General features: G+C 37.3%; 4 protein-coding genes across 10 annotated transcripts; 3 read left to right on the plus strand and 1 right to left on the minus strand.

Moving 5' to 3' along the window:
- The first annotated feature begins 1,135 nt into the window (after nt 1–1,135).
- Nucleotides 1,136–5,571, plus strand: LOC104000508 (tetraspanin-19). 2 transcript variants are annotated; one of them, XM_009422595.3, is made up of 6 exons: nt 1,136–1,572; nt 2,792–2,891; nt 4,176–4,256; nt 4,350–4,454; nt 5,047–5,181; nt 5,299–5,571. In XM_009422595.3, the coding sequence occupies exons 1-5, from the start codon at nt 1,406–1,408 to the stop codon at nt 5,164–5,166; spliced, it is 573 nt and encodes a 190-aa protein (XP_009420870.2). In that variant the 5' UTR covers nt 1,136–1,405; the 3' UTR covers nt 5,167–5,181; nt 5,299–5,571. The 2 variants fall into 2 exon arrangements, with proteins under 2 accessions (XP_009420870.2, XP_009420868.2); XM_009422593.3 differs by having other exon boundaries at nt 1,137–1,572; nt 5,047–5,160.
- A 532-nt stretch (nt 5,572–6,103) lies between these two features.
- Nucleotides 6,104–7,358, plus strand: LOC135651558 (stem-specific protein TSJT1-like). The gene is made up of 4 exons (XM_065171714.1): nt 6,104–6,417; nt 6,503–6,746; nt 6,842–6,962; nt 7,044–7,358. Exons 1-4 carry the CDS (start codon nt 6,176–6,178, stop codon nt 7,235–7,237), a joined length of 801 nt encoding a protein of 266 aa, XP_065027786.1. The 5' UTR covers nt 6,104–6,175; the 3' UTR covers nt 7,238–7,358.
- Nucleotides 7,359–7,890: 532 nt separating this feature from the next.
- LOC135585876 (uncharacterized) lies at nt 7,891–15,624 on the minus strand. 4 transcript variants are annotated; one of them, XM_065171716.1, is made up of 10 exons: nt 15,414–15,624; nt 15,256–15,313; nt 14,190–14,260; nt 12,769–12,833; nt 12,628–12,672; nt 12,473–12,553; nt 11,133–11,169; nt 10,238–10,286; nt 8,722–8,882; nt 7,891–8,135 (listed from the first exon to the last, which is right to left on the minus strand). In XM_065171716.1, the coding sequence occupies exons 1-10, from the start codon at nt 15,526–15,528 to the stop codon at nt 8,092–8,094; spliced, it is 726 nt and encodes a 241-aa protein (XP_065027788.1). In that variant the 5' UTR covers nt 15,529–15,624; the 3' UTR covers nt 7,891–8,091. The 4 variants fall into 4 exon arrangements, with proteins under 4 accessions (XP_065027788.1, XP_065027787.1, XP_065027790.1 ...); XM_065171715.1 differs by having other exon boundaries at nt 11,133–11,200; nt 15,414–15,621; XM_065171718.1 differs by having other exon boundaries at nt 11,133–11,200; nt 15,216–15,313; nt 15,414–15,505.
- A 1,602-nt stretch (nt 15,625–17,226) lies between these two features.
- On the plus strand, nt 17,227–25,663 carry LOC135651820 (probable apyrase 7). 3 transcript variants are annotated; one of them, XM_065172291.1, is made up of 4 exons: nt 17,227–17,645; nt 18,613–18,815; nt 19,396–21,380; nt 24,635–25,663. In XM_065172291.1, exons 3-4 carry the CDS (start codon nt 19,544–19,546, stop codon nt 24,928–24,930), a joined length of 2,133 nt encoding a protein of 710 aa, XP_065028363.1. In that variant the 5' UTR covers nt 17,227–17,645; nt 18,613–18,815; nt 19,396–19,543; the 3' UTR covers nt 24,931–25,663. The 3 variants fall into 3 exon arrangements, with proteins under 3 accessions (XP_065028363.1, XP_065028364.1, XP_065028362.1); XM_065172292.1 differs by lacking the exon at nt 18,613–18,815 and having other exon boundaries at nt 24,635–24,954; nt 25,221–25,663; XM_065172290.1 differs by lacking the exon at nt 18,613–18,815.
- The last annotated feature ends 801 nt before the right edge of the window (nt 25,664–26,464 follow it).

The following is a 26,464-nucleotide window of genomic DNA, read 5'->3' on the forward strand; positions in this document are numbered from 1 at the left end:
CCTGGTTTATTTACTGTCATCATGTGCTCATTTTTGTTTATGATACAGAAATTATCAACTGCTACAGAGAAAAACACACATGGATTTTAAAGATACTATGCAGAAAAAATTTAGAATTTGTAGTTTGTAACTTAAATTTCAAGTGCACTCCTATTGTCTCAATAACAAGTCTTGGGGCAATCAGAAGTAACTATTGACTGCAATGATCCTTAAAGACAAATGGAACTATTGCACAATCCCAAACCTGCACGTCATTCTCAAATGTGTGATTCTTGTCTTGTATGACCAACAATAAAAATGTCATCATGGCAAGGAACACATCACTAGATTCATTTAGTTACTCCAGTTCATTGTCTGTAACTCATGATGCTTGGGTTCTGTTGTCATGCACAGATGTGGTGAAATTAAAATAATCATTTACATGATTTTTGCAACCATTACATCAAATATTTGCAACGCTGTAAACCCCACCTAATCCTTAGTCAAAAGAATTCAAAAACCTCCAAAGCTTATGTTTATCCATGCTTGAAGGTAAGGTTGTCAGATATCATCAATCACAATTGTGTTGTACTACCATCACAGAAATAATAACCGGATGTGATGTCCCAACCATCTGAAATGGACTATAAATGCAATGCATTTAATATTCAAATTATCAATCAACGTATGTTTATGAGTACAATCATAGACTGGAGAATTGGATCTGTGTTTGGGCCCAAGTCATTGGATACCATTCCAAGCCTTCCACGAACTCTCTAGAATGTGGCGGGTATGACAACAGGGTATAGGACGACCTCGAGTCGCGACTTGATTCCCTACCTAACGCCTTTGGAAAGACCGTCCCTTGTCCCCCGTCGACGATCTTAGGAACGACTCGGGACTTCTGCAGATATCCCGTTCCCACTTGACCGTCGATCGCCATCAGATCTTTGATGAGCGGCTCCGATCTGTGCAGGCTTGAGCAGTCCCCGTCCTCGTCACTCTCTCCGAACCCTTTTCCGGGCTTAAGGATGTCAGCTTTCTTTTTCTTACCCGTTACGTCTAACATGCTTTGCATCGCGCACGAAATTTATGAGTGTGGGACCCATCGTAAGGCCAATAATAAGATAGGTAGGTCAGAAAGTAAGATATGAAACGTAGCAAAGTGTGTTTGGAGGAGATGCGAGCCCTCGCGACCACTGCACGGTAGAAGACCAGTCGAAGACGAGATTGGAATGAATAGAGTGGGACGAGATAACGCATCCCCTTCTGCGCATCACCGAGAAATCTCCTCCTCTTCTTGTTTCAATCGGTTCTTTCGGTGGGTTCGTCCTCTTTTCTCGCGTAAAAGGTTCGATTCGGGGTGCTAGGTTTCCGTTCTTCTTCACATTCGGGTCGTTGGAGGAGGAGGAGGAAGGGAGGGAGCATGGGTTGGTGGGTGAGGAGTTGCCTGCAGTCGGTGCTGAAGATGGTGAACTCTATGATCGGGTTGACGGGGATGGGAATGATCCTCTACGCTCTGTGGATGCTTCGCTCGTGGTACAAGCACCTGGATGGTACCTCCTTCGGAGTCTCCGGTTCCACGCCTCCATGGTTTGACTCGCTTCTCCTGATTTCCTCTGGCCCTTTCTTGTTCGTCTTATATGTATCCTTTCAAGTGTTTCGCCAAGATGCGATTTTGGATTGCCGTTTGGATGTTTGTCGATTTGGTGAGTGACTTTTGATGGTAAAGGTGAAAGATTCACATCGTTGAGCTTCTAATTTACTTGGAATCAAGTACTTTATGTACTTACTCTTTTAGGTTCATTCACGGATTCACGGTGAGTGAGATATGCTCTATTGGATGTGACTGTAATTACTGCTTTAGCTAAAACATTAAAATAGGGAAGGATATTTTAGAAAGAATTCAAGGGGTGGAGTCTTGGTGCTTCAGATGGTGATGGGGGACCAGGGAGCAAAGAATATTTTATTTCATTTTTTAATCGAAAATGAATTTGTTTAATTTCTTCATTTGACAAGACTACTAGGCTATCAATTTTGCTTGAAGTAGGAGACCACTGATTTAAGCATATTCTGGAATCAGACTGGAACAACACCGGACTTCTATCCTGTCTTTTGGCTAGTTGGGGTTATGGGCATTGCCTTTGTTTTAAGCAGATTATAGGATTTGAATGGAAAGATGATGTTGTTTGTAAGTACCTAATGTTAATATTGCATTTTTGTTTATTCCTTCTATTCCTAATTTGTATTGATGACTCCTACCCGTTCATCTGCCTCAGGTAACTATCACCTCATTCGTTTGTATCACATTGAACTGCTACCTCATCCACTAGACGGGATGAGGAGTTCAGATAGGATTCCATTAGAGATTGATCTATATATAATTTTTCTTACTCTTATGTTTGTTACTCTATGCATCTTTTGTTGGTTGCTCTCAGGAAATGTGGCCTAGATTAGCAGATATTCTGATAATGGTGACTACATTTCACACATTGATAAAAGGTTATCATGCCAAACAAGTATAGGAGTTTCCATCATGGTGCATCTTGTTTCCAGATGATACAACACTGAAAAATTTTTCAACAATATTTTTCGTGTGGATAATTTTATTCATCTTGTGATGCATCAAACTATATTCTGCGGAGGTGGCAAAACTATTTTATTTTTCACAACGGACATTTTATGTGGAACACTTGGCGCTTAGATAATTCTGATATTGAAGCTCTTTTACTTCAATATAAACTATCCATTTCATTTATATCCGTCTGATATAATTGCGACAACATTGAATCAGATGTCCTTGGGTGTGCAGGTTCATTTACACTTTTCTTGGACTAGGCATCTCCCTTTGTTTGATAACATGCGTGGGTCACATCGCTGCTGAAACAGCTAACAGTTATTGTCTTTCTTGTGTATCCTTTTGCAAAGTGAGATCAGACTTCTCTTTTCTTAGATTATTCTTGAATTGTTTGTGTTTCTTGATGAATGAAATATTGCTGTCATGATTATCATTTCTATCAAGTTTTAGAGAATCTTAAGCTTCCAAAAGAGTTCTTTGTTGTCATGAATTTAGGCATATTGTATATATTAGTTCCTCGAGTAAATTTGACTGCATAAAAAATTAATTTGGATTTTTTGAGTTGTCTTTTGATCTACATCTAGCTTCGCTAAACCTTGTAAAAACCTTGTTTTTTGTATTTGTTGCATCATTTTCTATATGAGAGGATGAAAAATTAGACACTATGGCTTACCTTTTCTATGATAATGACACTGACATATCACACACATTTTAATACTTCTCGTCTTATTGGGAACTCAAGCAGAAGTAACAAGAGAGAAGGACGAGAATGAGACATTCACTAGAGATAATAAGGGAGAGAAAGTGGAAATATTATTTTTGTGACCACTATTGCAAGTGTATATTTTCTTGGTCCATTCCTTTAATATTTTCATTATATCACATGTTGGAGGTTCTAGAAAGGTCCTTCATTGTGCTCTTTAGTGGCTTAATTTTTCACACTTTTGATCCCATTTAGAATCTATTACCAAGATATTTCTCTATGGTTGTGTGGATTGTCTTTCTTCTCTCTCAGTATCTCACGTCCATTTCTGTGCATCCCCATAGTGAAATGGCAATTCCATTTCACAAGTGCAACCGAATTTCATTGTTCTTGTACTCTGTACCTGCATCAGTATTTCTGCAAAACTGTACTTACATTAATATCATTTAATTTTTTCTATATGTTCATCTACTTAGTGTTCGGAGAGCTTTATTATCCTGTAATGACTCATTCCTTTCTGCTCTATATGTTTTGTAACATTTAAGCATATTGAATAATGCAAATGTCCAATATTTTGACAATTTTTAAAAATTGGAGATCATGATTCCTCAATTTCAGGTAGCTGTGGATGCCGATTCCTTCAATATCCTCATTTACCCCTCTGGCATACTGTTAGCATGACCTGTTAAGAGTTTTACAGCCTCCTAGGTATTAAAAGCACAAAGTGCAAATATTGCATAATTAAAGTGTATGAGTTCTGTAGCCAAATTTAGACAATATTTCTTGATCTAGCACTAAGTTGATTTTTTCATGATATCTGTCCTCAGAATCTTGACAAATGCCAGAATCATCCAGTAATTTGATATTTTAATTAGCTTATCACCTCTTTCTTGTTAACCTTAATCAGCAGCACAGTACATGGTATTTGTCTTTCTATTTATTACATTGGAGGCTGCAATTACTGCATTTATATTTCTGAACAGAGACTGGGAGGAGGTAGGAATCTGCTTGAACGTCTGTCTATTACCAATAAATTTATTCTTTTAGGTGTGTTTTACATATATTGTCTGATTCCATGCTCTGCATCAGGATTTTCCTGAGGATCCAACGGGAGAGTTCAATGAATTAAAGAATTTCGTGAAATCAAATTTTGAAATGTGTGAATGGATAGGTTTGTTGGTTGTGGCTACACAGGTTAGTGTTTTGTTTCTATTTGCCCTTCTTGTTAAAATGCAAATCCTGAGCTCTGAAAATTGCATATCAGAAGATTATCTTATATTTTCCGGTATGAGTTATGCCAATATTTGTCTCTTTTTTTATGTGCGAGCGGACAATGTCAAATTTGGATCAGAGACACATATCTTATATCCAGTAGAGTCCGGCTAATGAATCCCATTTTGGAATCTATAAGCTCATGCTAGGTTCACATTCAGGGTGGGTCTTTATGTTATTAGGGTCTATTTGTCTGGTTATCCACAAGTGACATGGGTGAAGCTTTCTTCACGGTTGGCACGACGAGACTTGTTCTTTCGTCCTTATTGTAGATTCTGTTTTCGTTTTTTGCTAGAAACACACCTTTTGCTGGATCTTGATACATTATCCATCTTTTGTGAGCTTCTTCTGGATAGTAGGGTTTCAGTGATAGTTTGGGGTTAGGCCTTCATATTGTGCAATCTTGGAGTGCTTCATGATTGTTGTCTTTGCCATCGCTCTTCAACATATATTCTAAAATGGAAGTGCTTTGAGTCATGTTATATCAAAATGACACTTTGCCGTCAATTTGTAGGCATTATCTATCTTCGCGGCAATGGTGCTTAGGGCACTTGGACCCGACAGTGGAACCGATTGCGACAGCGATGACGACGCCATACCTGCTAGGCTGCCCCTTATGAGAAACCAGGTTTAGCAAACTCATAGGAAGGTTAACCGCAGCTTGTTTCCGACGAATTCTCGGAACATAAGAATCTATCTCCGTGCTTTTCCGATCCGTTTCCCTGACATCTTTTTTTTTTTTTTTCTTTTGTGCTTATTTTCGCAGGTCAATCGATGAAACCTTTTGCCGATTACCATGTGCATCCCATCCAAAAGAATATTATATTTTGGATTAGGGTTGTATCTCAGTGCTATTATACTGCTGCCTGTACCATTTATGTGGGAGTGATCCAAACTACTGTAACTGTTGTTAGAATTGCGATACCAACGCATGACTCTTCTTGACACCCGTTGCTGACACTGTGATAGTTGTCATGACCATCTGATACATTATTGGTACAGAAAATACAAAAAGGTCACTTTCTTCCTTATTGCTTCACTGTTGCGATTTCTTTGGGTTGACCTGATCGTGGAGATGATGGAGACATAACAGGCTGTAAAAGTTGACAGTCGCAGAGATACTTGTAATAGAATTCAGGGGATTTCTTCTCTGTTCTTTTGGCATTCTCAAGCTTCAACTTGGACAGTCAGCGATCTTATCCACAGTTTGACCTGCCATCCCACGTGGAGTTTTGCCTTTGGCACGTGACGTGCACACACATCTACGTCACATTGGAGCGGGTGCTTATTATTTCATTTTCGACGCGTGTGATTGTCCGCTGCAATACATCGCACACACTGTGATAGATGGGGCCCACGAACACACGAGGTCGGGGTGAGTCGGTTGAATCAACGTGGGGTTTCTCGTGGACTTTCTCCGTCGACAGCAGATGCGTCCGACGCCGTGGCAGCTTATCCGAAGGCCTTGGCGTGGCGCCGCGTCATCGGATAAGCTCCCGTAACATGCGCGCTCTCCACCCAACTGACGTCGGACTTATTTAAGGCCCCGCTTCGTCCCTCTACGAGACTCCATTCCCATCCTTTCTTCATCTGTTGTACTTTCCTCGCTTCAGAAGCATTACGCAAACTCGACAAAGGAGAAGATGTTGGCTATATTCCACAAAATGGTCGCCCACCCTCCTCAGGAGCTCGGCTGCTCCGAGTCCACCTCCACTGTCCCTCCCATGCCCGGCTACAGCCGGCGGCAACCCAAGAACCCCGACGAGATCCTCAGGGACTTCCACTCCGCCCACCCCGCCCACGCCTTCTGTGCCACCTTCAGCGGCGGCGCCGCCCTCGCCTGCCTCGGCCCCCGCGCCCCGCCTCCCTCCCTCCTCCACCGGAGGTGCGCACTTCTCTCAATTCGCATCGTAGAAGAAGAGTACGTACGTGTGTATACGTTAAGCCTAACATCGTCGGTGCGGCTGCAGGTGGTTCTGTAGCTTTGATGAAGTATACTGCATGTTCGTAGGGAGCCTCGACAATCTGAGCTCCCTCGTCAGGCAGTACGGGCTCTGCGGCAAGTCCACCAACGAGGCGCTGTTGGTGATCGAGGCCTACCGGACGCTGCGCGACCGCGGGCCGTACCCGGCCGACCAGGTCGTGAAGGACCTCGGCGGCAGCTTCGCCTTCGTCGTCTACGACAACAAGAACGGCGCCGTCTTCGCGGCCCTGGTACGTACACCCCCCGCCACATGTAGCCATCGATCCATCTCGATCAGGGATTTGAGTTCTCATTCTTGTTCCGCCTGCCATCGTCGTTGACACAGAGCTCGGACGGCGGCGTGCCACTGCACTGGGGCATCGCGGCGGATGGCTCCGTGGTGATCTGTGACGACAGGGAGATCATGAAGGGAAGCTGCGGCAAGTCTTATGCTCCGTTCCCAGCAGGTACGGTCGATATCTGCCACTTTACCCTCTTGGTTTGAAGTGATGGAATAGGTGACATCATGAATGGGTGTCATGGTCCAGGGTGCATGTTCCACAGTGAGGGAGGGTTGAGGAGCTTCGAGCACCCGACGAAGAAGATGCAGGCGATGCCGAGGGTGGACAGCGAGGGAATGATGTGCGGCGCCAGCTTCAAGGTGGACGCCTTCTCGAAGATCGCCACCATGCCCCGGGTGGGCAGCGCCGCCAACTGGACCTCGTGGGATGACTCCTACTGAACCCAATTGCAGATCTCAGCTGTTCCTCTATGGAGACCTGTTATCCTTGTTCCAGTTTCAAAGCATGCAACTAAAAGTTCAATCAATAAATAAGTTTCATCAATGATGAGACTCCCATGAATGTTTGGTGAGTAAGCTTGTAATTTGCTTAATGAATTTAAAGCAAGTCAGCTAAATTAAAAGAGAAGATTTATCAGCAAAAATAGAACGTTCTGTTTATCATCACAAAACATCCTATTTTTATTTTAAATAAATCCTGCCTTTAAAACGAGGGGGTAGAAATAATATCATGATAATAAATTACAAGAGGGAATCTCTTGTGGTCGAATCTGATGCAATGCAGAGATCGATATCAAAAACCTGAATTTAAAGAAAGAATCATCTTGGAATTTAATTATATGTGCGTAAAGAGAATTTTGAGCTTAGCTCATTGTTTCTGAGCTGTAAATATTCTCTCACGTCTTTCTCGGGCAATCATAGTACCAAACTGGAATGATACGTTTAGTCAATCCTCCTATGTTTAGAGGAGGAATGACCGGGCAAAGGACCTGATTAATATTTTATGCCCGAGGAGCAATGATGGTAATTAACTTTCTTTTTTCGGGAAAAAATGCCTATGCCAGATTCTTACAAAGAAGTGACAAGTTTGACCGGAAGAAGAACAAATAGACAGTAATGCAACTGAACATTGGATATGATACAGAGGTCAAAATCCATTTAAAGCTCCAAAAATATTACAAGGCATGAGTCTCTCGGCATGAGAGGAGGTGCTCACCATATATAGAGGATCTGAAAGGAAGCAAATCACCTCGTGGGTGTCCTTTACTCCAAGTCAATAATCTTCTGCAGCGTATTCAGGTAGGTGTAACTGGAGAAGAGCACAAATAACTTCCTAAACCTGCAAGAACATCCCAATCATATACCCAAAGAAAGGAAAGTACATCATTGATGCTGGAGCATAAACATATCATGCATGCATACTACATGGCTCGAAGAAATTCAATCGTTACACCAACATTGAAAACCCAAAACTAGCACTCACAAGGGATCACCCCCGTTACGAGAGAATATAGATATGTCCAATAACAAGTTTTTGAATACAATCATATTAGTTTAATGAATTTCTTAGATAAAAGAAAACAAAAGAAACACCCAATCATTTGCTGATGCTTATACTTAACCACTATGCAGGATACTAAACGAAGGTGCCTTTAGTGCAGATGATGATAGTTGTATTCAACCATTGATGCTGGTTATCTATTCTAGTTGCTTTCTTACACAATTTGATGACAACGTCAAATATAATGAAACATATATATACTTGTCAACCTAGAACAATATCTAGCATGGTGAAATATTGAGATAATTGTGCACGTAGATTTTCATACATTAAGTATACATGAATCCCGTTGGTCATAGACACAATGTTCAGCAGCAAAATGCGGATTTGACAAAGAGGTGCAAGCTCTATCATGGATACATACCAAACCCATTGGCTTTGGTGCTCAGCCATTGCAAGATAACTTTTGGATGGACGATTGTTGAGTAAACAATAGATTTGTGTCTGCCGATAATATGAAGATGAAACAATCGATAACCACACATCCAAAGGGCCAGTATATTTGCGAAAAATGCTTCGGCTGACCTGAAATAATAAAATAATAATTAAAATGATTAACCGAAAGCAATTTTAGCCTTAGAAAGCCAAGTATAGAGAGTTCGTGACAACAATAAGACTTCAATATTTCGTCCATCAGCTTGAAACTCAAAAATAACAAGATGTAAAAGAAATTCTAACAAGACAAATTAGCTCAGAGCAATGCTACAATCTACATGGAACACACTGGTTATTTAGAAAGTTAGAAGCTGTCTGGAAAATTTTTAAAGCATTCAAATGCATTTTTTGTTCGTATAAAACCTAAATTTTCAAAAAATTTGACAAGACAAGAAGGATTTAGATATTGGTCCACACCAAAACACAGATAAATTACCGAACCACTATGGCAATTCAGCATTACTTTAGTATATTCAGTATACCATGTAGTGATGTTGGATTGGATTGGTAAACATTTCTCAGTATGGTTGGGTTTTTGCTATTTGAAACCTTGCTAGATTGTCAAACATGTCATAAAACATATAGTTGCATGCGACTATTGACAATAATAGAATAGTACATATTGGAGCCCCACCAAATGGCATACAAAATGAAATACACCACACGTTTATAAATTGGGGCCTATATTACACAACGATTGGATAAAACAAACGTTTTCTTTCACACGCTGATAGGGAAACTGTTTTGTCGAATCATTTCAAAAAGGTAAATAAGCAAAGTAAAAAAGATTGAATTACTTCAATTAGATAACTTGCTACCACAAAGTAAATAATACACATTGCTTATCTATATTAAACAATGTAATAAAAATATTTAACTCCACAGCATGAAATATTATACATATAATTCCTGTTGTACTTATGGGTTTCTCGACTTGTATGTCAATCAATATAATCAGTAATGTGATTTCTAGAAAACCCTTGCACCAATATACTTAAAGCATTAAGGAAAATCACCTCAAGCATGTTGTAAATAGTATACCAATTGTTTAATTTCAACTTATTCACTAACTGATAATAGCCAGGTAAGTCTCATTTAAATATTACTTTCAAGTTTCTACACAAAGAAATAGCAAGAAAAGGTTATTATTAGAACAAAGAAGCATCCACATGACGTGGTTCAATCATGACAAACTAATAAGCAGGTAGCAAGACATTTAAAATGACGAAACTCCATACATCACTTGCTAAAAAGACAACTGCATCGAATGGATTTCTCCATAACGACAGATGCACATATAAGAGGGAAAAAAAGAGGTTTTATTGATCTAAAAGCTGAAATACACAATCTGGTAACAAAATTATTTTAATGGAGTCTAGTATGTGCAAATTGGAAAAAATACATATTATTGATATAGTTCATTGGAATTTATGAAAGAATCTTACAAGTTCCCAGGCCTCAAATTTCCTTTGCTTATTGGCAGATAGGAGCATGCTGTTCACAGAAGAAAAGGTAATCATTAAAACTATCACACAATTCCATGTTGTGTATGTAGGTAGCTGAGGAAATATATAATGTAGCTATGTAAGCAAGTCATTATAGGGCTCAGTGGCATGAGCAGAGAAACCACTGCAGTAATCATGCAGAGAAATAGTGCATTCGAAACCTCAATTGGTAGCATAGAAATATTCATCATATTTTTTAGTTCCATAATCTTCTACAATATACTATATAAAGATTTCTAATTTAACATAACTTCATTTGAAGCTTAACTGAAGAAAAAATGAAGTTCTACTTAGTTTTCTAATCACGAAAACTCTCACACTGGAGAATAATACAGAGTGGCTACAAATCAATGACTACTCTGTCATTAATAAGAGAAGGCAAATAAATAAAATTCAAAGAATTACATTGTCGTTTGCTACTATGTACAGAAGAGATGATACTAATCATTTACACAAAACATTTTGAAAGCACCATCCCGTTGAAGTTTTAACATGTCTGGGTGCAGACGATGCCAAATCATTTAACTCATTGACCTTTTGTGTAGTAATAATACATAAGTCAGATTATCACATAAGGAGAAACATTAATTATATCAAATATAAGATACAGTCCAGTGACGACACAATATAAGAGTGTATTATTTCTTGGCACAGAAAATGTTTAACAATCATATTAAGGGGACTAATACCATGCATGTAGCAAGATAGGCAATGAAGAATATATGTTTTCCTCAGATAGAAAATAGTTTCTCTAACTATAATAACACCACATGTTCCAATAATAAAGTAAAAAACTTTGCTAATAAGCTACTTTTAACTAAGTAAAACAACTAACCGAATTCCATGATGAACATCACGGTGATTTGGATGACCTGACACTCCAAAATCATCAAACGTAATCAGCTAAAAGAGAGAAAAAAAAAGAAGAAATTAGGCATACGATACACATCAATGTCATTCAAAATGAAATGAAAAAAAAACAAGCATGCCATCCTAATTGCATGCAGCTTAACCAATGTAATTGAAACTCTTTTGCCACAGGTTCAACAGATTGGTATAAAGAGCAATATCTTGCTTAGGCTCACATCATAGAGAGAATTCACATGTTGGTGTGGATAATACCAACATTAAGAAGTCTTTTCACTGTTTAAATGATTCAAGCAAGAGACTCTCATATAAGAAGTAAGATTCTTTTATTACAAGTAAATATAGTCTCTGGAGTGTCTTATGACAACTTAATGTGATAGCATCATTTGTTAATTTATCATCAGGATACGTACTCAACTTTTGCCCCGCCATAATATTTAAACCAATCTAAGTTGCAATCCAGCAGCTCCTATCTTTCATACCTTTAAAATGGTTCTTAAAGCTACAACAGAACTTTGGAAAAGAGAAATTTTCAACTCAAGACAAGAAAAACAAAGGTGAATCTTTCTCCTATCTAAGTTTGTCTTCGGTAGGAATTTGGAATCAGAATATAATGTTAGATGGCTGTAAATTTCGCTGAGGCTGAGCTACTACCATGCCTTTTCAGCTTCGAATCGTGCTCTTTAGACAACCCAGTACATGATTATATTTTGTTAATGAATGATAATAATAGTACTGCAACTCTAGCCCTCCTGAGACCATAACACTAGCAAACAAATAGAGAAAATTCTTACTTATGATGATGGTATCACTTCCCTTGGAGCCAGTATTTATGGGTCCCGCCAGAGTCTCCAATAGTGTTTTCATCTGCTAATTAAAGCTTGAAGAAAGTAGTTTGGTTTTATGGTACATTTGTTTCATTTGACTTCTAATGTGACCCTTGGACATGAGCCAATTTATGATTCAGCGTGTGTCAAGCTTCATCTTCGAGTAAAATTTTTCAGAGGGGCTTATGGAGGATGTTCAAAATTGTTAAAGTACAAATATATAGAAATAGAATCAGCTGGTCTCCTGAAGCTGATTGGGTCAAGTTAATTTTTGGTCGAATCACCAAAAACTCAGCAATAAAAGGAATGTCTAGTCCGATTCATATCAAAATTATCTAAGATTTTGAAAGAGTATATTACAACAAGAGAAAGTTAATGCACCATTTTTTAAGTGTGAACACATTATCTTAAAAAGGAATATAAATACAGAAAAGGAACAAAAAAATCTACGTTGTGCTAGTTCACGAAAAATAGACCTTACTGAGTCAATATCCCACACTTTAATTTCATCTTCAATAAGTCTTGCCAATAGTTCATGGTCCCAAGTGTTCTCAAATCCATCCTGATAGGATCAAACAATTCAAGGACAAAATACTATTACGTGATATTTGACAAGCTTTGGGGTGCTATATGTACCTGCAAACAGGGATGGTCCAGGACCTTTACTTGTTGTAGTGGAATCTGCAGGTGAATGGTCCAAAAAGCAATAACACCAGGGAATAAATAAACTATCAAATATTTTTCAAATCAAATTTACAGGAAAATTGGCAAAATCACCTTTAATATAGCACATGCCCTGTAAATTTCTACTTTACGATTATTTCCAACACCTTCGGCATTACCTATAAAAGATGGAGTTTGTTTTAAAAATCCTTCTGATAGAATAATTTTTCTTATATACAAATAACGTCATCAGCTATCTTCCTTCTCAGTATATGACAGGATAGGTTGATCTCATGACATCAGGTTTATGTTGCCTATCTAATTCACTGACATGGGACAAAAATATGCAGGGATATTGACTTAAAAAATTCAAATAATATTGATAAACAAGACTGTGAAAGTCAATATATTTCTTTTTTGCCCATGTAGCTAAAACGAAAATGGTTTTATCAGCACAGCGTGAATTAGGTTAGCACCCATGTAACAAGTTTTATCAGGTTCATTTTCAGCTTGCATATATCCACCTTAGTTAAATATAATCCTATCCTATCATGAAATAAATTGGTTACAATTATAAAGCTAATTTTATTTGACAACTATCTGGTACAATTCCCAACAAAACTATAAGCTCTTATAAGGAAAAAAATCATTTACACAGTCAAAGACAACCTTCTGATTACCATCAACCTGTGGAACGATTAATCTCTAATTCTGATTGCTAAATATACAAAAGAAAATGCCATCAAAACAGAATGCCAGACTAGCTAAGTCAAAAATAATGTAAACCAGTAAATCTTGGAATTGGATTCAGCTCTCTATTTGACAATGTTTAAAGTCTGAAACAAAGACAAGGAACTTGCTCTCATAGGATCAAGCAGTTTGAACTTCTTGTAGGTAACTAAAATGTATCAGAAAATGGCGCCAAGATTTGATTGGGTCTGTAGGATCTGGCTTGAGTCCCTTATTGAGCCACAATTTCAAACAATTTGATCCTAGGTACTTAATAATCACAACAAGAGTGATAAACCTATCACCCCTCCCTACTTTCTAATCACAATCCCTATCCTAGGTACTTAATAATCACAGCCAGTTCTCCCACTTTAGAAGAAAGTACAAACTAGTGGCTCTCTTAACATGATTAATTATCATTGTTTACATGGTATATTACCACTGCAATTTTTCTTTTAAATCCCACATTTCCTCTTTATTAAACAAAATCATCCTTTTTCACCTTTTAAATTCCACATTTTGTCGACACTCAGATGAACTTTCCCTCTTTCCCATTGCAATGTACAATTTCCACTATCACTAATTTTAATTTTTAAACTCTAGGTTTAAAGTATAATTTTATAAACTTTGCATGAATTTTCACATATTCTCGTTCTCCTACTAAGAAGAAACTATAATAAACCATCCACTTCTACATAGAAACTGACAGTTATTTCCTTTGTAAAAGTATGCATTAGCAATTGTTGACCATCAAACATGAAAAAATATTCACACTACCCTGCAAAGTGAATTCAAGTATTTCATACCAGTTGAGATGCACAAAATATGAATATTATGTCCTTCTGAATTCAAGAAAAGAATTGTTGGGGCAAAAAACCTGCACAAATTACTCAAAGGGTGTTAATCTAAATATTACATGAATATATTACAAAAAACAAGAGGTTTAAACCAGAATTTTCATATGGCATTGTGTTTCCTATCAAGTCAGCACAAAAGTGAAGCATGATATTGTAATTTTGCATTGAAAGACAGAAGAGGAAGTAGGAAACAATTCAGAGATGGTAGTTATATCAAATATTTTGGTCATTAAAGTTCATAAGGTGCAGAAATGGTCATTAATTATCTAACTTTAATGCAACTTAGTCTGTCACAGAAAATGTATTGTGGAAGGTTCTCCGAACAAGTTAAGAATATGGAATTTAGAGAAGTAGACATAAAAATTATAGTAAAACAGAGAATATGGAATTTAGAGAAGTAGACATAAAAATTATAGTAAAACAGATTGAAAAAAAAAAAATCTTCCAAAAGAATCTTCAAATGCATAGAGAAGTAATAATACTCAGACAACATTTACATCTCATCTTACTACCTGGAAAATAAATGATCATCGAGATGTGCCCTAGCATCTAGAACAACTAATTCTGGAAAAAATCTACAATGATTGATCATCGGGATGGGCGATAACCAACGATAGCCTTGTGTGCCCTAAACTAAATACTATCAACAATGTTAAGCCTTGTTTATTTCGTGGTTTAACTCAAAATGAACATGCTATCAATAGATAGCAGTCTTCAGATTCGAATGAAAAAGTCACACCAAACATCAACCATCTTGAGATTCTAAATCATGAGATTGTCCTAAAGATTAAGCAACTAGATGTTTTCTTTTCATTTTCTTTTCCTTTAAGGCCACATCCAAATCACAACCCAACCCAACACCATAATCGTCTTAGATAACATAACGAGAAAAAAGAATTCGGACTTGCATTCAAACCAAGAAACCTACAGAACAAGATAAATGTTTCATTATCTAATCAAGGAGAAGGGAAATACATTGGTTCCTCTTCGGAATATTCCATGAACTACGGCTTACATCGATTCGTCATCGGGATGGGCGATAACCAACAGGACATTCCTCTTCTTGCCGGATCCTATCACAGACGAGTGATTCGAAACAAACAAAGAGACCAACCATAAGGTTTCGCCGATGGATGAAGAAATAACAGGCAGATCGATCGGGGCGGAACTCACCAGTACGGAAGAACGGAGGATTCGAAGGAACGCAAGAAGAAGAAGACAGGATTCTCGACAAAGATATCACCCAGAACGAGATCGACACAGCAATGGCCGCCAAGAACCAGGCCATGTCTCCGATCGGACTTCAAACCCTCGAGATGGGAGCAGGGGTCGTAGACGACGGAGAAAGTGGGGGCTTCCAGGCTTCGATGTAGATGGATCGGGTCGGTCTCGTTACCTCACTTCCAACCCCGTTCGTTATCGGAGCTCCGAATCCTCCCCGAGCGGCAAAGCTCCGAATTCGGGGGGTCATGAATCTACGGCTTTGAGACCCGAACCACAGACGCCTTACATATCAGGTTGCACGTGTCAGGCATGGGAGACAGGGTTGGCTCGGGAGTACCGTACCACAGTGGCTTCAGGTGGTGGTTCGTCAGCGACACATTCAAGTGTATCTTCGACAGAATGTAAAATGAGAGAAATTAATGTAATATAATATTGGGAGATTTCGACCAGACATATAAATATATAATTAATTCCTGAATATTATTGATGGAAAGAGAGATAAAAATATAATTATGAAAATTTTACTAAAAAGGGCTTTTATGTGTCACTCCTTTCAAGTTTGCCAACAGCACATTTGGCCCTACAAATTTAATACTATATATATTATTAGTATCAATTTTGATTATCAATTTGATATCAATAATCTTTCGAGTCTTAATGGGCTATAGGTGATTGTGATATTGTCTATGCTCCATTCCATCATTCTTGCAAGACAAAACTTGTTTATAAGGAAGCTTAATTTCTATCAATTTTGAAAACTTCAAATTTATTACTTGTATAATGGATAGATGATATTTTTGATGTCTGCATCTAATAAATATGGATGCAATCGATGTAGAAAATGCTTTATCTAATTAGGATATTTCTAGTGATGTTTATGTTGGATGTGCAAATCATAAGTGACTTTTTGTTTGATTAGGAGACACCAAATATTTTCATGCTTATATATTAGATAAATGATTCATAGGGATATATCTTATATGAAAAGGGCATATCTAGTAGATACATTACATTCTTTTAGGTCCAGATGTTCCATATACTTGTTTTAGATACATTGGATGATTATAATACATTTAACCATTTTGTATGTGTATATCCTTAGTAAATAGATCATTCATAAAGAGATATATTACGTGATTAAAGCACATTAAATATTATGATGTATAGATTTTATGTTAGAGATACTTTGCATCTTTAGGGTATATTAGAAGTTTGGATAGTTGGATAGTTATATTCAGAATAATCACATCACAAAGCATCTTAACTTTTAAAAAAATTATTATAAAATATCCTCAAAAGATCATTTTACTTTTATCTTTATCGAATCCACTGATGTTTCTCACATTACACCGTCACCTCCTTATTGTTCGCCATCACCTCTACACCCTCATTGAACTCAAGTATATATACACCTATACCAATCCTAATCGTTCTTACTAGATTATAAAAACATTGCTAAGTAATCGATGAAATCAGTTTAAGCGTTAAGGAATAAGTGACTAAAGGAAATGATTATTGGAGCAAAAATGTAATAACCAATTAAGTAGAGGACAATGATCTATAAACGTAGGATGGTTGTTTAAAAAATATTATCCGAAAAATTTTCAAGGTTTTTCCCGAAAATTCATCCAGTTATATATATATATATATATATATATATATATATATATATATATATATATATATATATATATATATATATATATATATATATATATATATATATATATATATATATATAAAGTAGTGGTTTAATGAAAAATAGAAATCAAAACATATCTTCGGACTCGTTCTCTCGCCAAATACCTGCTCCTCGCCGCTGGCTTCAGTCTCCGGAGGAGATCGCCGCTCGTGGTTTCTCTTCCTTCATCCGATCGCCGCGTTCGCCGCTGCCGCAGCTGCCCTCTGCCCATTCCTGGATCGACACTGCAGCTGCTGCCTACGCACTCTCCGATTTCGGGGATAGCCGTCACCGATCATCCAATCCTGGAAGTACCGCCGTCCTTTCCTCTAATCTGTTCGCTCTATCCTCCGATCTCCACGACAACCGGAGTTTTCTGGCCGCTTCGCCCGTCGCAACTCAACGCTTGATCTCCACGCCGCTGCCGATGATCTCGGCCATTGTCGAGTTCCTCCTCCGCCCGCCAATCTTTATCTCTCCTTGGAACTTATATTTATAAGGTATTCCATCAAATCCTAGATTCGTAACTAAAATCGAAATCCGTGGTCGATGACTTCCCAATTCCTTCTCGTCTGATGCATCTTGTATGTATAGTTACTCTAATTTGACCACATTTTGTGAGGAGGGAGGAGATTTGATTTGATTTGATTTGATTCGTGTCTCTATGAAGATATTTCGTTTAGGTTACATGTATGACATTGTATGACATCGAGCGTCACAATTTAATACTCGCTCTTGTGGGATAATCGTTTGCTCGGATCTGCCTTTAACAGTTATAGTGGTTGCGACTAAATATTGTATTATAGTATATATTGGAGAGCTAGGAAAGATGGATTATTCTCATCTGTTGTAGAAGGAAGTGGATCAAATTGAATATTGGATGAATGGTGCAGCGAAGCTCTCTATCAAGAAATTAAATGAACAGAAACATACAAGCTCAATTTGAGGTTAAAATTTCATGAATTAAATTTTTTTGTTGTTTCATGTGGATTTTGTTGAAATTGATTTGGTCTTTGTTATTGTCAAGAAAACTATGCCCAGGCCCCAGTAGTTTTTCTATGGATCTCTAGTTCATCAATTTGAAAATTTCCGTTATTGCATTTCCAGTGAAAATATGAGTAAATCTTTCTTGGATTAATTGAAAAAAATTATGATTCCTTCTCACTCTATCAGTGGTTTTGTTAGGTTATACACCTCAGCAGGTTTAGTGAAAATCTGTCACAAATCATAATTACTTCTCTCTTTATCTGTGGTTTTGTGTGGCTATATTCCTCATCAAATTTGGTGAACAACTTTTAGAAGTCAAGAATTCATAAATATTTCAACAACTTTGACAATATATGGAAACAAGGAAGGAGATTTCTGGTATCAAACCCGTATTGGGTGATCATTAGACTGCTATGGGTCTGGTCCATGCCAAAGAACCAACAGACTGCATGTCATTATGTACCTGTGTACGTTCTGCAGGGGAAGGAAGAAGGGAGAATAAGGAAGAAAAAGGAAGGGAAAACAAAGAACAGGAAGAGGAGGCAGTGGAGGAAGAGGAGGAGAAGTACCAAGATGACGTAGGTGGCAGGCGATGGTTGGATAGGTGGTGGTAGTGATTGGGCAACAGCACATGAAGAGGGAGAACAGGCTTGCGAGGAGTCACAAGCCCTAAAAGCTATCAGGTTCGGCCTTTAATTTACAAATAAAAGGGACTAAACAACGTTAAGAGGGAAAAAATAAAAGAAAAAAAAGAGACCAGACATTCCAAAATGGGATGGTCCGCATCTTGGTTCATGCCAATCTGGGCGAAATTAAATTCCTTACTTCTCCTAACGAATTTCATGCCCTATATCACTTCTTATACATCCATTATATTCAGTTGGAAGTGTTTTAGGCTTTTGCTTCATAAATGCTGTGAAATAGATTCAATTGATCAGCTGTTAGGACTAGACTTTAAAGAAATAAGCTACAAATAAGTTCCTGCGAAGCTTGATCTTACTTCAGTTTTGTGTTTCTTTTCTGTCCAAGGAATGACTTATAACATCTAGTTGTCATCAAAATAGAATCTTTCATGCTGCTGCATCAATTATTTTACATATTCAAACTAGTTTATGTCATTAAATTTTGCTATTAATGATATAATAAAATTGCCTATATATGGTAGAAAATTTATTAGTTCTACTCTTATGCTCGCTATGTCAATAGTATCAATTAGATGATTTTATTTGAAAGCCATATTTTTAATAACAAATACATTTTCAGGTAAATTATTATATAGAGGAAGCTGGAAATTCGTAACAGCGTAGGTGATAATCTGGAGGCAAATGGTATCTAACAGCACTGCAGTCCTCCATACGTTGTCTATTAAAACAGTTTATATTATATTACTGGATCTCCTGAAAGGGAAAACATGCAACTTTCCTCATCTCTCCATGATCTGAAAACATTATCTGAACAAAATTCAGGTGAGGATGATGATCTTGAAAGCGATAGGAGTTATGGAGATGCAAAACCTTTTCGTGCTCTTCAAAGGGAAGGTGCCACATCAAGTTTTTCAAAGGATAAGTCCTATCCAACTATTCCAACTACAAGGAAGAAATGGCTTTGGGCAACTGTAGGCATTATTGCACTACTATTATTGTTCTCATTGATCTTACTATGTTCTGGATTCTACAGTACTTTTTTGTCACATGAAGCATCTGAGCATTATGTTATACTTGATTGTGGTAGTACTGGCACTCGGGTTTATGTTTACAAGTGGACTTTTGATCAAAATAAAGGACATAGAAACTTGCCTATTGCATTGAAATCCTTACCTGAAGGTCCTCAAAGAAATCCTAGAACACAGAGTGGCCGTGCTTATCACCGTATGGAAACAGAGCCAGGTTTTGATAAGCTTGTTCATGACAAATATGGCTTAAGGGCTGTTTTGCAGCCACTCCTACTGTGGGCTGAGAAACAAATACCAAAGCATGCTCATAAAGATACATCACTTTTTCTATATGCTACAGCTGGAGTTCGCAGGTTACCTAAGTCTGATTCAGACTGGCTTCTGGATAAAGCATGGACCATTTTGAAGAAATCATCATTTTTATGCAGGAGAGATTGGATTAAGCTTATATCTGGCATGGAGGAAGCCTATTATGGGTGGATAGCTCTTAATCATCACATGGGTTTATTGGGTTCCTTGCCAGCTGGAAAAACATACGGTTCACTTGATCTAGGTGGTTCGTCGTTGCAAGTTACTTTTGAGACAGAGACGCCCATACATGCTGATACAAGTATAAGTTTGAGAATTGCATCTGCTAATCACCATCTTAGTGCATATTCTTTATCAGGATATGGATTGAATGATGCATTTGACAAGTCTGTGGCCCATCTTTTCAGAAAGTTTGTGGGTACAGGAGCTGGTTTGAATAATAAGTTACAGCTTAAACATCCTTGCTTAAATAATGGTTATAGGGACAAGTATACCTGTTCTCGTTGTGCCTCAGTTAAGCAAGAAGGAAGTCCTTTGACTGGAGGGAAAACCATGAGCAAGAAGAAAACTGGAATAGTTGTTGAATTGATTGGTGCCCCACAATGGGAAGAATGTCGTTCACTTGCAAGATTAACAGTTAATCGGTCAGCATGGTCTAACTTCAGTTCTGGAATTGATTGTGAACTTAAACCCTGTGCTCTGAGTGATGGTTTACCTCAGCCACGTGGGAAATTCTATGCCATGTCAGGTTTCTATGTGGTTTTTCGGTTTTTTAACTTGTCCTCCGAGGCTTCACTTGAAGATGTATTAATAATGGGTCAGAAATTTTGTGGAAAAACCTGGAAAGTTGCAAAGAATAGTGTTGCAGCGCAGCCTTTTATAGAACAATATTGCTTTAGGGCCCCCTATGTTGCATCCCTTTTGAGAGATGGGTTGCACATTAAGGATAATCAGGTGATTATTGGTTCTGGAAGTATTACTTGGACCCTCGGGGTTGCCTTATTGGAGGCTGGACAAGCATTGTCCAAGAGAGTTGAAGTAAAAGGCTATGAAATAATATATAGAGACATACATCCAGCTATTTTTGTAGTAATCTTTTTTGTCTCGGTTTTACTACTTTGTTGTGCATTGTCATGTGTAAGCAATTGGATGCCAAGATTTCTCCGACGATCTTGCATCTTACTCTTCAGGTATAAGAGTTTGACAAACTCTGTTCTTAATATCCCTTCCCCTTTCAGATTCCAGCGGCGGAGTCCTATTATCTCAGGTAAGCTCACCATTGTTGATAGTTTTGATTGCCGCACATGCTTTCATCAGCATTTATTAATCCAAGAAAATTCCTGTTTTGTGCATCTATAGAGAAATTGCTTTTAGCCATTACATAAGCCAGATATGATGTTTGTTCACAGCTCTTGGCTATAGTCATGAAAGAGTTGCCTTTGTCACATTTTTGAAAAGATAAACACTGGTTTCAGCATATTTATCGTGTAAGAAAAATGTTCTTTGTATCAGAATGATGGTCTTGGTTTAAATATAATGACACTTACTGTTGTATTATGTACAAAAAATTTTGGATTAATTTTTAACTCAAATCCGTGTCATTAAAGAATCTAACTTGATGCCTTCTAAGCAAATTTTTGCTGACATTCATGGTATTGTAATGGGTGATATAAATTGCTAGTAAACTTGCATATCTTAAATTTGTTTGATGATGGAGTAATCAGGTTGAGGGAGTCTTTACTGAAAGTGTTGTTGGGTCAATGCCACCCCACCCGTTTAGATTCATGGATTGGCCCCCAGGTCAGGAGATCTTGACCTGTAGCAGGGCAAGTGGTGTTCGGGTGAAGCATATGTTTTCTTAATAGTATGTTCAACTCAACCTACCTTGAGCCATATCCTGAATTATTTTCTAAAAATCATTTTAAAACATGTATGAGACTCTTGACCTACTAAATCAACAGACTTAACTATATGGTTTTAGTTTGGCTCAGGAAATCCTCCTGCTGTTGGATGGGTCATGTTTGGGTAATGGCATCTCAACCCGACCCATAATAGCCCTAAGTAATATATTTTATTAGGTTACTTGTCCTTTTTTTAGGGTTTGTCTGGTTCAATGAAAATGTTAAAAACAAGATGTTTGCTCTTGGAATAACTTCAGACTATTCCAGGTTGTAGTTATTTTGAGGATTCTAGTCAAATTTGAACTTAATTTACTCTATAGGTTGAAGTAATTAATTTACTATATAGCTTGAATTAACTGCTGCTTCACTTGGAACAATTCAAACATGCCTTTAGAGTGAGGATGTCAAGGGATTATATCTGGTTTGTGTTCATGTCTTAATTTACACCAATTTGGGTTTGTATCTAAAAAAACTTCACTTTAATTCAAAGTTTACTAATTAAGATGTACTTTTAAATATGTCATATCAAGTCATTTTGTCTCTTCGGAGACATCCGATAAAATTGGAATGATACAGAGCATATCAAGTCATTTTCAGGCTGCATGTATTTGTTTCATATTGATTTTGTGTCTCTTAGTAATTGTGCTATCTTGTCATGTGAATTCTGACTTGTATCATCTTGTTTTGTTTAAGATTGATACTCTTATGGAACGTTCACAGGATTGGGATTAGTCAAAAAGTAAATTTACAATTGAAAATTCTAAAAAACAAAACTAAAAGAAATATAAAGCAATTGGAAAAAAAATTATATACTAGCTAAAATATTGATTTTAGCTAAAGTGTGTTCACCAGTCACAACAGATGGTCCACTTGAACCTGTGGCAGTCTCAACCAAATCAAAAGGAGAACTAACATGTGCTGTCCTTAGCTAACTTGGGCTTATGTTGCAAGTTGAGAAGAATCTCAAAGAGCAGCAATTACTCAGATTTCTACTAGGAATCAGCATATTGCCAGCATCGGGCATTTGATCTTAGTGCATAGTGTTTTGAGGAGTTGAAGAGTACAAAAGCTGCACCCAAGGATTTAAATATTGGTCCAGTACAGTAATAGTATATTGGGCTATATGTCTATCTATCTATATCACCTAGTATCATTGAATACAACAATAAAAAATAAAAAAATGATATATATATATATATATATATATATATATATATATATACTAGTATGAATTATATGTTCCCACCCTTGTTTGCATTAGTAATTATTATTTGTTACGTACCAATCCGGCTGGCATCTAATCTTCACAAAATTATAAAAAAATATTAAAAAATAGTAAATAGATAGAATTAGGAAAACTAATAGAGAAGTGATGTTAGTCTCATATGATTAGGCTTATGTATTTTAGTCAATGAAAAACCTTGTATCCCTCTTTAGAAAACTGTATTGTCATGCAGGCCCTTATTTTAGATAACTCTGTTTTCATATTTGTAATTTTTTCTGTAATTAACCTATTTTTCCTTTAATTTGGAATTTTGAGAAAGCTTTCTTCTCTAGTTGGTAAACAGTAGAGGCCCTATCAATGCCTTGGCAAGCTTTATGATGATGATCATGGCCAAAAAATCATGTACATTGAATGACCAGCCTCCACGCTTCTGCCTAATGCCAACGCCATGGTTGCCCAACTTAAGCAATAGCAATAACCCCTTCTGGTGGATGTGCGAGAGCTCAACACTGGCTACTAAGACATCATTGCTGATGTGCAGGAGCCCAAATTTGTATCTACATAAGTGAAGAACATTGGTTGATGTACATGGGTTTTCATTCAACAAACTTGAAGTCTTCTAGAAACTGCCTCTAATCCTTTTCATTCAACAAACATGAAGTCTTCAACTATTTTCTTTTTTGTCATCATTCTTTCATATCCTCTGCGGTAATTATTTATTCCAGTCAAATCAGTTCTGAGTTAAATTTAACTTACACCCTCAGCAACTATGATAAACCTGAAAGTGACAAGGTTTTATCATACTGCCATGTTTGTGAAAGAAAGGGAATCTAAATGTAGATCTAGCAGAGTGTAGTGAAACTCGTAGCTGATAAGTTGAATATTATATCAATTTATTGTGTGTTTGGGACAAATTTTAAGGTGCTTTTCTCTCACTTTAAAAGCTTTCTTTTGTTTGGTAACAAAGATTAACTTTTTTCTTTTTCTTTCATGAACTTATTTTACCAAATCACATAAAATTCCAATTATTCTATGATGTAGCTTGAATATCTTTTACTTATAGATTGTCTGATTGGATGAAGGTTCTATATGCACATTTGGGATACTTATTGGTTGACTTTCAAGCTAGTGCAATAATGAGCTTGATCAATTGATGTTGCTACTTCTAGATTATGGATATAAATTTTTGAGACATGGGGCATGATCTGGTTGCCAATTGGTTCTTTGTAAGATAAAAAATTTCAGTTTGTCATTTTTGTAATTACAGAATTGGACTGGTCAAATTTTGTGAACTCGGAAAAAGAATTACTAGTATGTTACTGGCATTTCATGACAAAAGACATGAAAATCAGAATTTGAGCCTTTTTAATTCTTTTCTTTTCTTCTAATATTTAGGTGATGGAAGGGTAAAGACACCACTCAGTCCTACCATTAGTGGTTCTCAGCAGCATCCATTTAACATGGGACAGGGCTTGGGAGGCAGCAGCGTTCATCTTAGTGAATCTTCTGTGCTTCCTTTGGTTGTCTCTCATAGTTATTCATCTGGTAGTTTAGGCCAAATGCAGTTTGGCAGTGGAGCAGGATCCTTCTGGCCGCCTCACCGGGGTAAGACAACACTTTCGAGCCGCAGATCTCAGTCAAGAGAAGACCTCAGTTCTTCATTAGCAGATGCCCATGTGGTGAAGGTTTGACCTACATGTTCCACTGCAGGCCTGGTACAAGTCCTTATAACCTATGCAACTTTTTCCTTGATAGATCTCCTTTTCTTATGCAGAGAACCTTCGGTGAAAATATTAGTTATTCCAGTTATATCTAGGATTACAACTAAAGAATAACATGTTCAATCGGTCTGTGGTTAACATGAGTAGTCAGCTTGCAGTTTCATTTCTGAAATTTCAAAATTATAGTAGGCTATATGTGCTGAGTGCTGTAGCTGTGTGTATCGGGTGCTGCTTTTGAAGCAGGTGTTTGAATTTAACAGATCAGAATCCTGACGATTTATCTACTTCCAAAATTGCAACATTCTTCCATTCACCTCTGGCCAGGTGCTCGGACGATGTCCCCACTCTGATCTCTAACTCGATGGAGGTTCATTTGGATCTGTCTTCATTATTTTCAATTTTGTAGCAGAGTAAAATCTTTTTGATTCTGTTTTCGTGACTGCCAATAGAAGTTTGAATGGTCATGTCCAACTATGGCTGTTACACCAACACTGATTGATGCAGATAAAAGAATACAGTCGAGTTGTTCGCACAACCATGAGGTGCGGGATCATTTTCCATTCGTTGGATTTTATTTTTCACAGCCTTAAGATCTTGTATTTATTTTCTCTTTGTGGAACTAACACTGGTTAGATCTGAGAATATTGTACTCATCGGCATCGCAACAAAGCTCAGTAGCTGAAAATTGTTTCCTTTCATTCAATGAGCCTATCGATAACATGCAAATCCGCCTGTGTAAACTTTATATGGGTCAGCTTGTTTGTTTGCACCTGAGCCTCAAAGTTACAGAGACTTGCTTAATTGGTAGGTTTTGCCAGGTTATGGGTGAGATAAATCTGGGTTATGGCTTGGGTGAACGGCATTCCATCTTTCTACGGTGGCACAGGTTATGGCTGAGATAAATCTGGGTTTGTAGATGTGAGTCTGCATCAATTGCAGAATAATGTTATGCTCTTTCGACTGCCAATTCATCTTGGTAAGGATAAAGAACTGCATGCTGTTCGTTTTCTATTTTGTACACTATTTACACATTAACATCATTGGATCTCTGATCGATTGATTGTGCACAGAATGTTTTAACTAGATTTTCCTCAAACATCTACCAGCGAGGTAATTGGACGCTGCAGTGGATCCCGCGCGGGGCCCGTTCGTCAATTTGCCGTTTTTATGTATCTATTCTAGATAACATATTTCCTCCTACAAATATACCCCTAAAATATGAAGATCCCACCCACACATATATGCTCGTCTTGTTACTATCATCCAAAAAGACTAAGCAAATATATGAAGGTACCTAAAACACTTAAAATTTTCACTTGGAATATTAATGCTAGTTGTAAATTAAACATCTCTGATCTTATAGCAAAATAATAATCAACTAAGGGTAAGCTCAAAGCCATATAAGCAAAATTTTGGATTTTGAAGACAGTCTACCTTGTACAGTCAGTCCAATCTAATTACTGCTGTGTGTAAAAAAAATAATTATAATAAAAAAAGAAAAGTA

This window comes from Musa acuminata, chromosome BXJ3-10 (genome assembly GCF_036884655.1).
Source record: "Musa acuminata AAA Group cultivar baxijiao chromosome BXJ3-10, Cavendish_Baxijiao_AAA, whole genome shotgun sequence".
Lineage (NCBI taxonomy): Eukaryota > Viridiplantae > Streptophyta > Magnoliopsida > Zingiberales > Musaceae > Musa > Musa acuminata.

What these genes read in the sequence shown, in the direction of transcription:
- LOC135585876 (XM_065171715.1), bottom strand. Translation starts at nt 15,528, where the DNA reads ATGGCCTGGTTCTTGGCGGCCATTGCTGTGTCGATCTCGTTCTGGGTG. An exon ending in TATTTTGTGCATCTCAACTG is followed by an intron (nt 12,834 to 14,189) that starts GTATGAAATACT and finishes CATCTTTTATAG; the next exon opens with GTAATGCCGAAGGTGTTGGA. An exon ending in GGGCATGTGCTATATTAAAG is followed by an intron (nt 12,673 to 12,768) that starts GTGATTTTGCCA and finishes ATTCACCTGCAG; the next exon opens with ATTCCACTACAACAAGTAAA.
- LOC104000508 (XM_009422593.3), top strand. Translation starts at nt 1,406, where the DNA reads ATGGGTTGGTGGGTGAGGAGTTGCCTGCAGTCGGTGCTGAAGATGGTG. An exon ending in TCCGGTTCCACGCCTCCATG is followed by an intron (nt 1,573 to 2,791) that starts GTTTGACTCGCT and finishes TTGGGTGTGCAG; the next exon opens with GTTCATTTACACTTTTCTTG. An exon ending in TGTTGGTTGTGGCTACACAG is followed by an intron (nt 4,455 to 5,046) that starts GTTAGTGTTTTG and finishes GTCAATTTGTAG; the next exon opens with GCATTATCTATCTTCGCGGC.
- LOC135651820 (XM_065172291.1), top strand. Translation starts at nt 19,544, where the DNA reads ATGCAACTTTCCTCATCTCTCCATGATCTGAAAACATTATCTGAACAA. An exon ending in GCGGAGTCCTATTATCTCAG is followed by an intron (nt 21,381 to 24,634) that starts GTAAGCTCACCA and finishes TCTAATATTTAG; the next exon opens with GTGATGGAAGGGTAAAGACA.
- LOC135651558 (XM_065171714.1), top strand. Translation starts at nt 6,176, where the DNA reads ATGTTGGCTATATTCCACAAAATGGTCGCCCACCCTCCTCAGGAGCTC. An exon ending in CCCTCCCTCCTCCACCGGAG is followed by an intron (nt 6,418 to 6,502) that starts GTGCGCACTTCT and finishes GTGCGGCTGCAG; the next exon opens with GTGGTTCTGTAGCTTTGATG. An exon ending in GCGCCGTCTTCGCGGCCCTG is followed by an intron (nt 6,747 to 6,841) that starts GTACGTACACCC and finishes TCGTTGACACAG; the next exon opens with AGCTCGGACGGCGGCGTGCC.